The sequence below is a fragment of the Falco punctatus genome (assembly GCF_963210335.1).
Source record: "Falco punctatus genome assembly, chromosome: 4".
In the NCBI taxonomy this organism is placed as follows: Eukaryota; Metazoa; Chordata; class Aves; order Falconiformes; family Falconidae; genus Falco; species Falco punctatus.
This window is the reverse complement of record NC_137583.1, coordinates 45,176,931-45,190,336: the sequence shown is the minus strand read 5'-3', so window position 1 is coordinate 45,190,336 and position 13,406 is coordinate 45,176,931. Positions and strand designations below refer to the sequence as shown.

The 13,406-nt window shown below is 52.8% G+C and overlaps 1 protein-coding gene across 1 annotated transcript; it reads left to right on the top strand.

Moving 5' to 3' along the window:
• Positions 1 to 41: 41 nt before the first annotated feature.
• DDX49 (DEAD-box helicase 49) lies at positions 42 to 5,329 on the top strand. The gene is made up of 13 exons (XM_080384220.1): positions 42 to 201; positions 291 to 414; positions 513 to 598; positions 847 to 968; positions 1,058 to 1,245; positions 1,382 to 1,522; positions 2,087 to 2,162; positions 2,267 to 2,343; positions 2,858 to 2,955; positions 3,311 to 3,385; positions 3,981 to 4,069; positions 4,473 to 4,544; positions 4,833 to 5,329. Exons 1-13 carry the CDS (start codon positions 87 to 89, stop codon positions 5,022 to 5,024), a joined length of 1,455 nt encoding a protein of 484 aa, XP_080240346.1. The 5' UTR covers positions 42 to 86; the 3' UTR covers positions 5,025 to 5,329.
• Positions 5,330 to 13,406: the final 8,077 nt, after the last annotated feature.

The following is a 13,406-nucleotide window of genomic DNA, read 5'->3' as shown; positions in this document are numbered from 1 at the left end:
CAGGCTGGGTGGGGCGGCAGGGCGTAGCCAATGAGGGGGCGGGCGCTCCTGGTGACGTACGGCAGGAAGCGGCGTGCGGCGCGGCCATGGCGGCGTTCCGGGCTCTGGGGCTTGCGCCGTGGCTGGCGGAGCAGGCGCGGCAGGTGGGGCTGAGCCGGCCCACACCCGTGCAGGCCGCCTGCATCCCGGCCGTGCTGCAGGGTGAGTGCCCGGGCCCCCCCGCGCCCGCCGCCGCCCGCCGTCGCCCCCCGCGGCCGCTCACGGGCCCCGGCCTCCTCTCTCCCCCGCAGGTCGCGATTGCCTGGGCTGCGCCAAGACGGGCAGCGGGAAGACGGCGGCCTTCGTGCTGCCCGTGCTGCAGGTGCTCTCTGAGGACCCCTACGGCATCTTCTGCCTCGTGCTGACACCCACCAGGTACCGAGCAGCCCCGGGAGGGCGCTGAGCGGCTGAGCCGGCCCCGGGAGGCCCCGCCGCCGCCGTCGGCCCTGCTGCAGTTGTCTCCTCCCCGGCAGGGAACTGGCATACCAGATCGCCGAGCAGTTCCGCGTCCTGGGGAAGCCCCTCGGCCTGAAGGACTGCGTGGTGGTGGGCGGCCTGGGTGAGTGCTGCTGCACAGGGCTCGGAGCCTCCGGCCTCCCACTCCAGCCCCGGTATGGCAGAGCTGGGACAGAGGAGGGCACCCGGGGAGGTTCTCTTTCCACACGGTTTGTTTTCTTCACGCTGAGGAGCTGTTCCCCAGTGCCCAAGGCAGCGGAGGCTGGTGGGAGTAAGAGAGCGATGCTTTACAGACTAAATGATTTTAAGGTCAGTGTCGAATGTTCCTCGGCTCTGTGGTCCTCGTTGCAGACATGGTGGCGCAGGCGCTGGAGCTCTCTCGTAAACCCCACGTTGTCATCGCTACACCTGGCAGGCTGGCGGATCACCTCCGCAGCTCCAACACTTTCAGTCTTAAAAAGCTAAAGTTCTTGGTAAGACAGTTTTATTTTTTTAAATTTTAATACTTTTAAGATTTTTAGGTATGCATGCAGATGAGCTCAGTATTTTTCACTGTGCCTAGGTTTTGGATGAAGCTGACCGGCTGTTGGAGCAGGGCTGTGCTGACTTCACGGCAGACTTGGAGGTGATTCTGGAGGCTGTTCCAGCGCGCAGACAAACGTTGCTGTTCAGCGCCACGCTGACCGATACGCTGAACGAGCTGAAGAGCCTGGCTGCGAACAGACCATTCTTCTGGGAGGCTGTGTCAGAGTAAGTCTCCACCCACTCTACTGAGCAGATGAAGAATCCCGTTTCCACTTTGTTACCTTGTCTCCTTACTGCCTTTCATCTCCCTTATGTTCTATCTTCAACCACCAACTGGTGCTTCACCTTCCCCTCCCGACAGGGTGCGGACGGTGGATGAGTTGGACCAGCGCTACTTGCTTGTACCTGAAGCGGTCAAGGACGCGTACCTAGTCCATTTAATCCAGACTTTCCAGGATGAGCATGAAGACTGGTCTATTATTATCTTTACTAAAACCTGCAAGTGAGTGACATTGTTCCTCCTGATTGCTCCTAACGTACACGTGCCTTTATGTTTCTAGTTCAGATCCGATTTGGACTGAATGGGGTGTTAGTCTAGGATGGTATTTGCTTCCTTAGTCTGTTCTGAAGTTTGGTAGAGAAACACCTTTTCCTTGGAGCGGTCTGGGGATGAAGGGCCTCCTAAAAATCTAGCACACTAGAAGGTTGAGATGCTTGACCTCCCTGCATCTTCCTTTCCTCCTGCTGATGGATACTGGAAAAGCAAGGGGGGAAATGGCGCTGTCTCCTCAACAGCGCCGTGCTGCTCCCTCCCTTCGGTGGTTCAGGTGACCGGGATTGAGCCCTGGAGCTGGTGACATTCCCCCGAGTGCAAGTGGGAATCCAGTCGCTCTCTCTGGGGTGAGCGGGTGTCCTGTTCCCTACTCCTGTCAGAGCATTCTAGTAACTAACTGCATTGTGGGAATTGTAGTGTGAGGGCTTCCCGAGAAACCCCAGCTCTGTCCTCACCCATCAGCTTTACATTTCCCTGTTAGTTTCTGGTAATTTACTTTTTTTTTCCTTCAAGGGACTGCCAGGTCTTGAACATGATGCTCAGGAGATACAGCTTTCCTTCTGTAGCTCTGCATTCCATGATGAAACAGGTGAGTGATGGGCAGATCTGGGAGATGGATGCTTCCAGCTGCATCCCTGAGCCAGGCATCTGTCCACATCGCCACATCCCTCATACAGCCTTTTCTCTTTACAGCGGCAACGATTTGCGGCTTTAGCAAAGTTCAAGTCCAGCATCTTCAAGATTCTCATTGCCACTGACGTTGCTGCCAGGTAAGGGAAAAATGTGGGTTTTGTTGCCACACCTCTTAAGCCTGCTTTCTAAACACCAGAACCACTGTGGAGATTAGGGTGGGATTTAGGGATAGGATTAGGATTTAGCAGGAGGGTGAGCTTTAAATTCCCCCTGCTTGAGTAGGACAGTGTTGTTCAGTCCTGTTGTAGACCATCCCTGAGCTGTGCTTCGGAGCCTGCTTGTGTGGGAGGTAGCTCTGATCCTGGCTTGTTTTGCTGCAGCAGGGAAGGGGGCTGTTCTAGCAGAATCATTTCTCTGTGGCTTAATGTGTTTCCCGGATCTAGGGGGGACCTGCAGGGGGAAAGGCAGCGTTGTGTTTTGTGGCTGTTGGGGAGTTGCACAAGGAGGGAGTTTGTCCTAGAACCAGCCTGAGCCAGTAAGGATTATATTCGTTAACATACGGGGCTCTCGGAGAAAGTAGAGGACAAGAATTTAAACTGCCTCTATTAAATCAGCCTTTCTCAGCTGCTGTTCCTTTTCCCTGCATTCCAGAGGTTTGGACATTCCTGCAGTACAAGTCGTCATCAATCACAACACTCCTGGCCTGCCGAAAATCTACATTCACCGGGTTGGCCGGACAGCCCGTGCAGGTGAGCAGGGGAATCCGATTTTTTTTGCTGGCTAAAACTGGGATCCCAGTGTTGGGGCTGAGCCCTGAGTGGGTGCGAGGCAGCTGCAGTGCAGCCTTCCCAGTCAGCGCCAGATATACTGGGATCTCTGGCTCAGCATCCCACCTTCAGATTGGGCCGATGGCTCACGCTGACTTGTGTCTGATCTGCGCCAATGGTTACCTGAATTTTCAGAGCAATTAAAGACCCCTCTGAGTACCCTGACCCTATACTGTGCTAGGCTGACTCATGGGGACGGATGGAATTTGGCATGGGTTAGGCTTCCTCTCGCTCTGCTTGTCAAGATTCATGTATCGCTGTTTTTTTCATCATCCAGGTCGCAAAGGAATAGCTATTACACTGGTGACGCAGTATGACATCCACCTCGTCCATGCTATTGAGGAAGAAATCAGTAAGTGCCGCTAAAATGGGGGATCGTAGATGCTCCTTGGTGCTTGTGCTACTGGCAGCACTGATTTCATCAGTGCAGAATGTTATGCTTGAGATCATCGGCATAAAGGTTTCTCTTCCCTGTGTGGCTAAGGCTTGGAGCAGAGCAGGAGCACTTGAACCTCCATCAACTTTGATTCTGCTCCTGAGTGTGCCAGGCATCAACATCTTTCTCCTCCTGCTATTTCAAGTGGAGGAGAAACCGCCTGATGAGCTTTCTCTAACCTTTTTATAAAAGCAGCCAGCTTCTTCCTTACTGCCTTCGGTATTGCCTGTGCGGATGGGGACAAAAATAACAGGTTGCCTTGCATAGGTTCAGGCTTCCTATTTTTTTAGGAAGTAGACCTAATAAATGCAACCTCTTGTGGTATGGGCAGTTGTAGACACCGAGGAGGATTTAATCCTTTGTTGTAGGCTGAAGAAATTGGAGCGATCATAGCATATGACAACAATTCCACTGATTATCAGTGGAAAGATAGTAGGTTTTTTACTAGTTGAGAACCCACCCCTTGATTTTGTAAGCAACCATGGTCTGCAAATGTCTCGCCCTGATTTAGAACTGAAGCTGCAGGAGTACTCTGTGGAGGAGCAGTTTGTGCTTGACATCCTCACCCAAGTGAACGTCACCAGGAGGGAATGTGAAATCGTAAGTGTGCAAGCGTGAAGCGCCTTTGCTGAGAGCACTGGAGATCCTGCGCAGCTGCGTGTAAGCAGGAGATTTGTCGCAGTCTAACATGCGGCTCTGGACGTGCAGATTTGCTCTTGAGCATATAAGTAAGAATTTGCGTTCCTCTTTCTGCTGGAAGCACTTGGATGTGTGTGTATGGAGAGTCGGCTTAGTTACTTTCCCTAAGTTTGCTCTATTATTGCACGTTTTCACAGCATTTTTATGCTGCTGAGTGTTGAGGTGGGTACTTTGGGGGGAAGGCCTGCAAGCCACCGAAAATGTGTGTGCTGGGAGGTTCCTCCGACCCTCCAGAGCTGTCTTTTCTATGTGTCACACACGGTGCTTGGTTACCAATTGCTCTGCTGTATTTTTCCTTTGACAGGAACTGGAAGGAATGGATTTTGATGAGAGGAAAGAAATAAATAAGCGGAAGCAAATGATCCTTGAAGGAAAGGTGAGAGCTGCTGCTATATGAACTATTTTGATCAGTAGCTGGTGTAATGCTGTCAGTGTGGAGGAAGAAGGGCAGTTTCTCCCTCACTGCTGTGGTGTGTCTGCTCACTCCCCTTCAGGGTGGTGAAATTTTATCTGAAAGGGTGACTAAAAGGTATTAAAAAGTGCATTGGAGCAGCCTCTGACTTTTCTAGCCTGTGACTGAGTAGGAAGGCAAAGGGGCTTGGAAGGGCAAAGGGGGTGGTGCTGTCCCTGGGCATGTCGCGTGTCCTGACACTTGCCGTTGCAGGATCCAGATCTGGAAGCGAAAAGGAAAGCAGAGCTAGCAAAGATCAAGAAGAAAAACAAGCAATGCCGCGAGAAGCTCCAGCAGACACTGCAGAGGAAAAAGCAGCTGCAGCTGAAGAAGAAACTGCAGAAGAGGATGGAGCGGCGGAACAACCGGCGTGCTAAGGAAGAGAAAGAACAGCCCTTAGACTGATTTGCTTGGCTCAGACCGCCCTGACGTTGCTGCCACTTTGGGAATACCAGGATCTAACGTGTGTTAATCTGGGCGCTTCTGGGGAAGGTGGGTGAGGGGAGAAGGGACACTTCGATAAACTGCCTCTGTTATTTTTTTCTTCCTTCACAACCCTGCTGGCTTGGGCCATTCCTGGCAGCTGGATCAGACTCCTGGAAGAACACCTTTCAAGAGCATGTTTCCTTCCTCCAGCAAATGAGAGTCCAGACCTGGATTCTTGGTGACGTGAAGGGAAATAAAGATCCTTTCTCTCTCTTCCTCCTTCATTCAGTCATTGCTCTTTCTCTTTCGAGGGCTGGTGCTCGCCATCACACTTGTTTATATCAACAGATTCTCCCCTGAGCCAGGGTCTAAAAATACTGTTGACAAAATGAGCTCAGCCCCTATCAGTGCCACAGCCCAGAGATCTCTGAGAGGAAAAATTCCTGGAACGCTTTGGTGGGGTTGTATTGTGTGGCTGGTCCTGGGGTTTTCTTGGGCTAATTCTGCTTTCTACATTTACGTGAGACTCGGAGACAGCCGTCTGCCTTGGCTCAGACTCCAGCCCTGGGCTGCTGTCCCTACGGATAGCGGAGTCACGGTTTGGCGACCGGGGCTGCTGGGGACTCTTTTCTGAGATGATCAGTTGGTTCAAGGCCGGTTGCTGGCACAGAAGAGCCCCAGGAGGAGGATTGCCTCGTTTCTTGTGCCATCCAAGAGTAACCAGCGCAGTTTGTATTTGGGTCTGCTCTGCTCTGTAGGCTGCTGGGCCTCCCTATGTAGATTTGCACCACGCGTGCGTGGAACAGGAGCTTGGTTAGGCTGGAGGGGGTTGAGCTCTCCCAAGAAACAGTTGTGGTTCCCTGTGGAGACAGGATTTAATATCCCAGAGCAGCTCCGGGCAGAGTTTGGCCAGCTCTGTTCTGTGTCAGGTTTGATCCTCAAGTGCCTTCTTCAATGTTCAGAGCTTTCTATGACTTGAGACTGACAATCTGTTATTTCTGTTCTCTGGCTTACAAATAGTTTCTGTGGTCAGTACCCAAATAAATTATTTATTGCAACAAGTGCCTGGATGTTTGACTTCCTCCAACACCCAGGGGAGTTTGGGATCTTGGGGGCAGGGAGCAGTGTTTGTGTGGCCAAACAGCTTGGGTGTAAAATCTGTTTTATTTCAAGAGATGAGTAAGGATTGAGCTGCTTGTGGGTGTTGCCGTCCCTCAGTCCCTGCACGCAGCCTGAGCCTAGCTCCTTTCCTGAGGCCACACATCCCTGCGGTGCGTTTGCCTGACTCAGGTGAGGTCTCGTGGAGGAAAGCTGATGTTCCCCACTGGGAAACTCCTGCAGCCATGGGCAGCAGGGCCTCTGGGTGCCTCCTGGCCAGGCAGCGCTGGCTCAACCTAGGGAGATGCAGGTCCACCTGCCCACGGGGTTTTGGAGGTGCCTGAATGTGTTCCTCGCTTCGTCCTCGTGGGTGCCCTCCAGGAAGGAAAAAGCACTCCACAGCCTGCCTGGCAGCACAGCTCACTGTCACTGGTGGCAGCTGCTGCAGCAGCAGCGAATGGGTTTGTATCAGGCTGATGCTTTCTGAATACCAAACGCTTCTACAGCTTTGTGCATGCTAATTTGTGGAGCGGGCCTGTTAGCTGTAAATTAAAAAGACACCCTGTCTTGGACAGGCTGCTCCTGCCTTCCTGGGGGGGCTGATCCTGCCTTTGAGTGTGGGTTGTTCCCCTCCCTCTCGCAGACACTCCTTAACCTGCTGTCTGAAGCCTCTTTGCTTCAGCCTGGTGGGGGTTTTTCTCTGTGCGACTTCTGCATGTGACGTGTGGGGTTTGATCAAGGCTCTTGTCTTGAAGCTTTATTCAAAATTCCTTTTAATACACCCTTTGTCTTTCTTTGAGCAGCCTTCTGTGTGAGGGTAAGACACGTGCCGGAAATAAGCACTTTCTGTAGCGCTGATTAGATGTTCTTGCTTCAGATCATCAGTTTTGGGGAGTGGCCGAGTAAAAAAAGAGGTTGCTGTGCTAGCTGGGATGTAGAAAGATGCCTTAAATTCCCAGATTAGGAATTTACATCTTGCCCAGGGTTAAAGGACATGGGGTGATGTTTCAGATTTGCTGTCAGTACTGCCCCCAAGCAGGCTATTCCAGTCTGGGGTTTATAAGCACTGTCATAAACCTTTGGGATCCGCCAGAAATACAAGGACTCCCTTCCCGTCACAGCCTAGACTGTGTTTTGGGTGGAAAAGCTGTTGCTGCTGCCCGTGGCCCTGCCTGCCAGCCCCCCAGCGCTGCTCGCAGCTTCCCTGCCCGGGGTGTGCAAGAATGGCCCAGCGCACGGCTGCCCTGCTGTGCCCTGCCGCACCCATCGCTGTGCGCCCATCGCTGCGCACTGTGCCTTCCGCAGGCACTGCTCTCCCTGCTCCTTCAGCCCCAGCTCCGATGTGTGTGTGTGGGGGTCTCCCTGGCTGGGTTGCCATGGAAACTCTTCCCAGTTCAGCATCTTGGATGGCTGCCTCTTCTCTCACCTGGACAGTGTGTGGCTGCTGAGCACCATGCTGGCACGAGGCACAGCCGGGGCGGGGGTGTGGGGACAGTCCTGTGCCCCTGCCAGCCCTCCTCATCCTCCTGCCTCCTCTGGGTGTGGAACCATCTCCAGGCCCTGCGGCTCCGAGGGGCTCCTCCATCTCCCACCCGGCGGGGCAGTGGGTCTGGCCTTGGCACCGCTGGCTCTGCGGGCACGTGCCAGGACCCCAGGACCGGCTGCCTTCACTGAGCTTCAGGAAATACCTGGAGCATTTCCCCCATCTCTGCCCCTCTTACAGAGGAACACACACCTCTGGCAAGCGCTTCCCAGAAGTTTTGCAGGGAGAAGGGAGAGGTGAGGATCCTCCTACGTGAGACACGCAGAATTGGATAAATCCTCTGTGCTGGCGCTTCTGCTGAACAAGGAGATGTGGAACGTAGGGGTTGGTCACCTTTGGAGCTGCCTCCCCCTGTGTGTGGGGGTGCTGTATCAGGCAGAAAAGCTCTGGATCTCTCCAGGGAAGAAAAGGCAGCTGCAAGGAAACAGTCTGGGGTAATCTTGGGGCCAGGCTTTGGATTTCTCTCTGCTGAGGCAGCAGTGCTGCACTGGGGCTCGTGTTCCAGCTTTGCTGCAGCTGCAGGTGCAACCAGTGCCAGCTCTCCCCTCACAGGGGCTGCACTTGGGGCACCCCCCACCCCATCTCTGTGCCCACTGAAAGCAGCTGTGTAGCCACGTAGGTTCTCCATACTGTCCAAAATCCCACCGGTCCAGCCCTCACCCCGTCAGCTGCTGCTTTACCTTTGGATGCTCTTTGTAAATAAAACCTCAGCTGTTTGGAAAGCCTTAAGAAAAGCTGCTTAACAAGCTTTTCTGCCACTTTTTTTCTTTTTCTTTTTTTTTTTTTTTCCCCTTTTTCCCCCCTCCAGGCCCTTCTCCTGGGGCAGCCCCAGGGACCTGCCAGCATAGCCGGCAGATGGCAGCTGGTGTGCTCCGGACAGCCTCGCTGCTGGCTCTGGTCCTTGCTCAGAGGGAAATGGAGCACAGGGCTCCCTGTCTGGGCAGCTGGGTGCTCAGGATTTGGTCTGAGAAAGCCAGGAGACAGCGTGGGGACAGGCAGGTGTCCCCAAGCCTTGCCCATTGGGTCAGGCTCCAACTGGGGCAGCACCTCAAGCCTCAGCCTTTTCCCTTCCCTTGCAGAGCAGGTTGATCCTTCCAGCCTTTTCCCTTTCCTTGCAGAGCAGGATGATCCTGAACCCTGCAATGCTCCATTGTAGTTACGGCTGCTCTCCGTTCCGGGTCTCTCCTCCCAGCCCCTTGCAGTTCCTTCGTTGAACCTTCACCTTCCCTGCTGCACCATAAAGCTTTTCCCTGCCAGTTTTCGGTGATTAATCTCCTTGCCCATGGCACACCCTCCATCAGGAGGTGCTGCCCAGACATGTGTCTTCACTCCGCGTATGACACGCTTGACACCGTAACTCCCCTAGTTCCTCCCTGCCAGCATCAGAACTCCAAAAATGGGACAGAGAGAAGGAATACCTGGATATTTTTTTTTCCTCCCCTTCTGTGCTAAGAAAACCTCCCTGCTGGCTCTGTTTAATTCATAGCTGTCTGTCACTCCCTGCAGCAGCTCGTCTCCTGGGAACGCATCCCTGCATGACTTGCTTTGGATTCCTGTCACCTCTGGGAGGGGGAGAGCAGTTGCCAAGGAGCAGAATACTCCGCTCCAGCCTTGCAAAGAGAATCTGTGAACACAGCACTAAACCTGTTGCAGTGGTTCAGCCCCATCCTTTCATCTCTGCTCGGTACTTCCCAGTATCATTCTTGAATTCCCGAGCCCAAACATCACAAGCTGTGCTGCTCTCATTGAGAGCACCGGAGAGGCAGCACTCATGCCATGGATCTCCAGGCTCAGACACTGTTTTCATCTACCCGTAACAAGGTCTGGACATGAATATCTCCAGCCTGTAAGGCTAGAGCGAGATGTTTTCTGTCTGCTGCCTGCTGGGATTTGAAACCCTGTTAGCCCAGCATCGGTGCAAACAGAAGGCAGAGCCTATATACAGCATCCACGCTCGTCGTTCCTCCAGTCCTTGGGAAAAATAAGCTAGGAACAGGGTGAGGAGCTAGTGCTGAGGCAAGAGGCTGTCCTGCTCTCTCTGGAGCGCAGTGTCACCCCCGTGCAGCCCGCAGGACAGGCTGTGTGAGGTGGGTGACAACTCACATCTGGAGCAGCTTATGCAAGTCCCAGTAAACTACAAAGGGGATGTATCTACTGGGATAGCTGGCGCTGTAGACTGCAGAGCCCTGCCCTGCACACCATGGGGACAGGTGGACCAGCCTCCTGCCCCGTTCCACCTGGCACCGCCCTATGGAGGCAGCCAACAGCGGCATCCGCAGAAATGGAATTTGGTACCTTTGATTCTCACTGCCCAGGCTCGCACGCTGCAGAGCCCAGGGAGCCGAGTGGATGCAAGCGATGCGTCAGCCGCGAGCCAACCAGGGCCTCGCTCCTTGGATTCCCTGTTGCTGGAGCTGCCATCCCTCTGGAGTGTTGCTTGCTCTTACCACAAGTGTCTGATTTCCAGCGTTACTCCAGCTGCTGATTTTTTGGAAGGGTGGAGGGAAGCTGATGGAGGAGGCAGGACCTTGCGCACAGATCGTTAGTGCTGTAGTTCGTGGCCTTTTCCCTTGGAGCAGAAACTGCCTTTACACACCACAATCTAATAACGATAATAATTATAAATGAGTCTGGGAAAGGGGACTGTGAACCTCATCAGATTTGGGGGGGCTTTATTATGCGTGCATGGACATGTTCCAAAACACACATTTAATTGCCTTCTCTGGCACACATGGAAATTGTCTCCCAGTGTGTGCATGGAGAGGCGGGGGTTACACTTCTGGAGCATGCTTGCCTGTGCTGTCAAGTGTAAACAGACCATTTCTGAACTAAAAATAACCTACCCTCTGAGTAACAGAGCAGCTGATCTCTGCAGCCCAGATGCAAGAGCTCAAAAGGGTTAGGTCACCTATTTTTCACTAATGGCACTATTTAATTACAAGTTCCCCCAGGTTTGATCCTTCGGAGATTTGAAACAAAGTGCCTAGTTAGCTTTCCCTCCATCAAGAATTTGCTTCTCTCAAAACCGCAGCTATCAAAGACAATCTGTTAAGTAACTTTGAAGTGAGGCCGCCTAACAACACACGCATTACCGGGGTGCTCTGCAGCAGCTTTTTGGGGAAAAGAAAGATTTTTACTTCTTGTTTAACATCGCTCAACAGACTTAAGGTATTAACCAGCCTGGCCTGCGTTAACCTTTTCTTCTGGCTCTCCAGACATCTTGTAGATGCTGGTAATCTAAGTCGAGCAATCCTTGGGGGAGGGTAATTACTTGCTTTGTGAAGGAGGGATCCAAGCCCAGGCAGGTGAGCAGGCTGCCAAGCTGGTGGTGGTCCTCCAGGTCTGGACTGGCTTTGCATCCCTGCTCAGCCTGGAAGGTTTGTATTGGCATCTGTCAGATAGTGTTTGCATCAGGCACATCCTTTTTCTGAGTCTCTATTATTGGCACGTCCTGGAACAGCAAAGCTTCGTTTCCTCTGGCTGAGCTGGTCAGAAGGAGCTCGGCTTGGGTCTGGATTTGGAGTGGAGGATCACACCTTACTGCTCATCATCGTCAGACAAAGGGGAAGGTTGCAAGATTATTTTTTTTTTATTTGTTCAGCCTGATCTCTTATGTGAGCCATTTCCCCCTTTATTAATGTTCTGTCTAGGTTTTCTATGAATAATTAAGATTCTAATTTGCCAAAAGAATTAGTTCTCTCAAGGTACCTGCAATCAGTAGCATGTCTCCTCCGGTAAGGAAGCCACTGTTATTTAATTGCTGACGGTAATTGTTGTTGTGAGACAGAAGCAAACATAAACCCGCAGCCTTGCCACTCAGCTTTTGTAACACCAGATCTTCTTTTGAAGCAAAAGCAGCAAAAAGAGGGAAGGGGTGAGGCTTGGAAAGCACGTGGCCGGGATGTGTTAGGGCGCTACTGTTCTGAACCACAGTTGAAGTCCTTTTTAAATGCTCACTAGCGTGGGGCAGACGGAATCAGCGCTTTGCTGCTCTACCGTCTACAGTAGGATTGTCTCATCGCTAACGGCAGATTTAGGGCATTTGTGGCAAGAGCTGGTGATGAATGGGTTTTCATTAGTTCAGAAGAGGGGAAGACTGCAACGGAAAGTGCCTCCCAGAACCATTCATCACACCACCCCGTGATGCCTCAATAAAAGCCTTTTTTTTTTTTTTAACAAATGCTGAGCGCAGGACAGATCTCATCAAAAAGCTGCTATTCAGATTATTCTGGCAAGGAAAAGAATTGCAACTAACACCCGTGGGGAAGAGCCGAAAGGAAGATGGCTTCTGTTCACGGTTCCTGACAATGGAAGAGCAAAGCAGCACAGGCAGGACCGTGATGAGCTGTGGGTGATGCACAGCGAACGCGTGCGAAGTACCGCTGCCTGGAGGTACGCTGCACGCAGTGGAACAGCATCTAGCAGCATGCCAGGGCCGGGGCAGCTCCGACGGCAAAGCTTCCAGAGGTGACAGCACCATTGGGCTGCAAGGAACAGGCTGCTCAGAGTTTAGTCAATGAGCTCTCTTGGTTCCCACTGCAGAAGCGTTGATTATGCAAGAGCTGAGCGGAGGAATTTGCACTTAATACAACTGGGTGTAATACTTCCCCCCATGAACCAGGAACAGCACTTCCAGGGGGTTACACCTCCTCAGGATATCACATAGTGGGCTGCTGAGTCTCAAGCACTAGTTCCGGAACTCTGCAGGACCAGTGCACAGCACCCTCCTCTTGTTGGTACCCAGACACCCCATCCACCGCCTGAGCCCAGCAGCACCCCCAATGCCCATTTCATTCACCATACTGGTGAGACCTGAGGGGGCAGGACCGCTTCCACAGCAGTCACCTGGGCTTTGGCTTCATACGGGACATGAGGATAAGCAGCAGGCTAAAACTTGTGCTTTTCAGGGCATTGGGTTTGGTTTGTGGGTTTTTTTCACAGCATTTTTTAAACAGTCTGGTACCAGCTGACTCAGCCTGAGATGAAGAGGTCGAACACCACGAAACAAAGAGCTTCCTGCAGGACATCGGTGGAAGATTAGCTACAGATCCCTCATGTTTGTGACTTGTTGCATGACTTGTAGCCCTTCTGGCATGACTTGTAGCCCTTCTTGCACTCAACCCGGACTGTCAATGGGTTGGTTCTCTTTTTGCTGTAGGTCTAGGTGGAGTTCTCTAGCAATGAGAGGCTGTGCTTTGAGGATATAAAATATCCTTAAATAGCGTAAGAGCTGGGTCTAACGCTACACTGCTGCCTGACCCAAGTGAAAGCAGGTCTGGTACCTGGACTGTCTGGGGAGAGCAGCATGCAGCACAGCACTCCATGAAGCTGTCGGAGCTGCCGTCTCAGCCGAGCATCACGCTGCAGCTTGCATCTGCCTCTCCCCTGCTCAGACGGAGTCCTGCTGGGATGTGCAGCAGCTTGACGCCGTCCTCCCTCTCATTTCTCGTCCTCCCTCTCATTTCTCGGGAATGGCCTGAGCACGGCCTCCCTGGGGAGAGATGACTCAGCCAGGTGTGGCATGCGTGGGGCTGGTCAGCCCCGTCAATGAGCAATAATACAGCACAGGCAGTGGCCAGGACGCAGAGCTACAAAACGGTCACTGCCAGACTGTAAGGATCCATACCCAGCTCCAGTGGCAGCCACAGAAAACAACTGGGAGAGAGTAGTAGTACAGAACGTAAAACTTTCGCTCAACTTTCTCCCATACCCCCAATCCC

What these genes read in the sequence shown, in the direction of transcription:
- DDX49 (XM_080384220.1), top strand. Translation starts at nt 87, where the DNA reads ATGGCGGCGTTCCGGGCTCTGGGGCTTGCGCCGTGGCTGGCGGAGCAG. An exon ending in CATCCCGGCCGTGCTGCAGG is followed by an intron (nt 202 to 290) that starts GTGAGTGCCCGG and finishes TCTCCCCCGCAG; the next exon opens with GTCGCGATTGCCTGGGCTGC. An exon ending in GCCACTGACGTTGCTGCCAG is followed by an intron (nt 2,344 to 2,857) that starts GTAAGGGAAAAA and finishes CCTGCATTCCAG; the next exon opens with AGGTTTGGACATTCCTGCAG.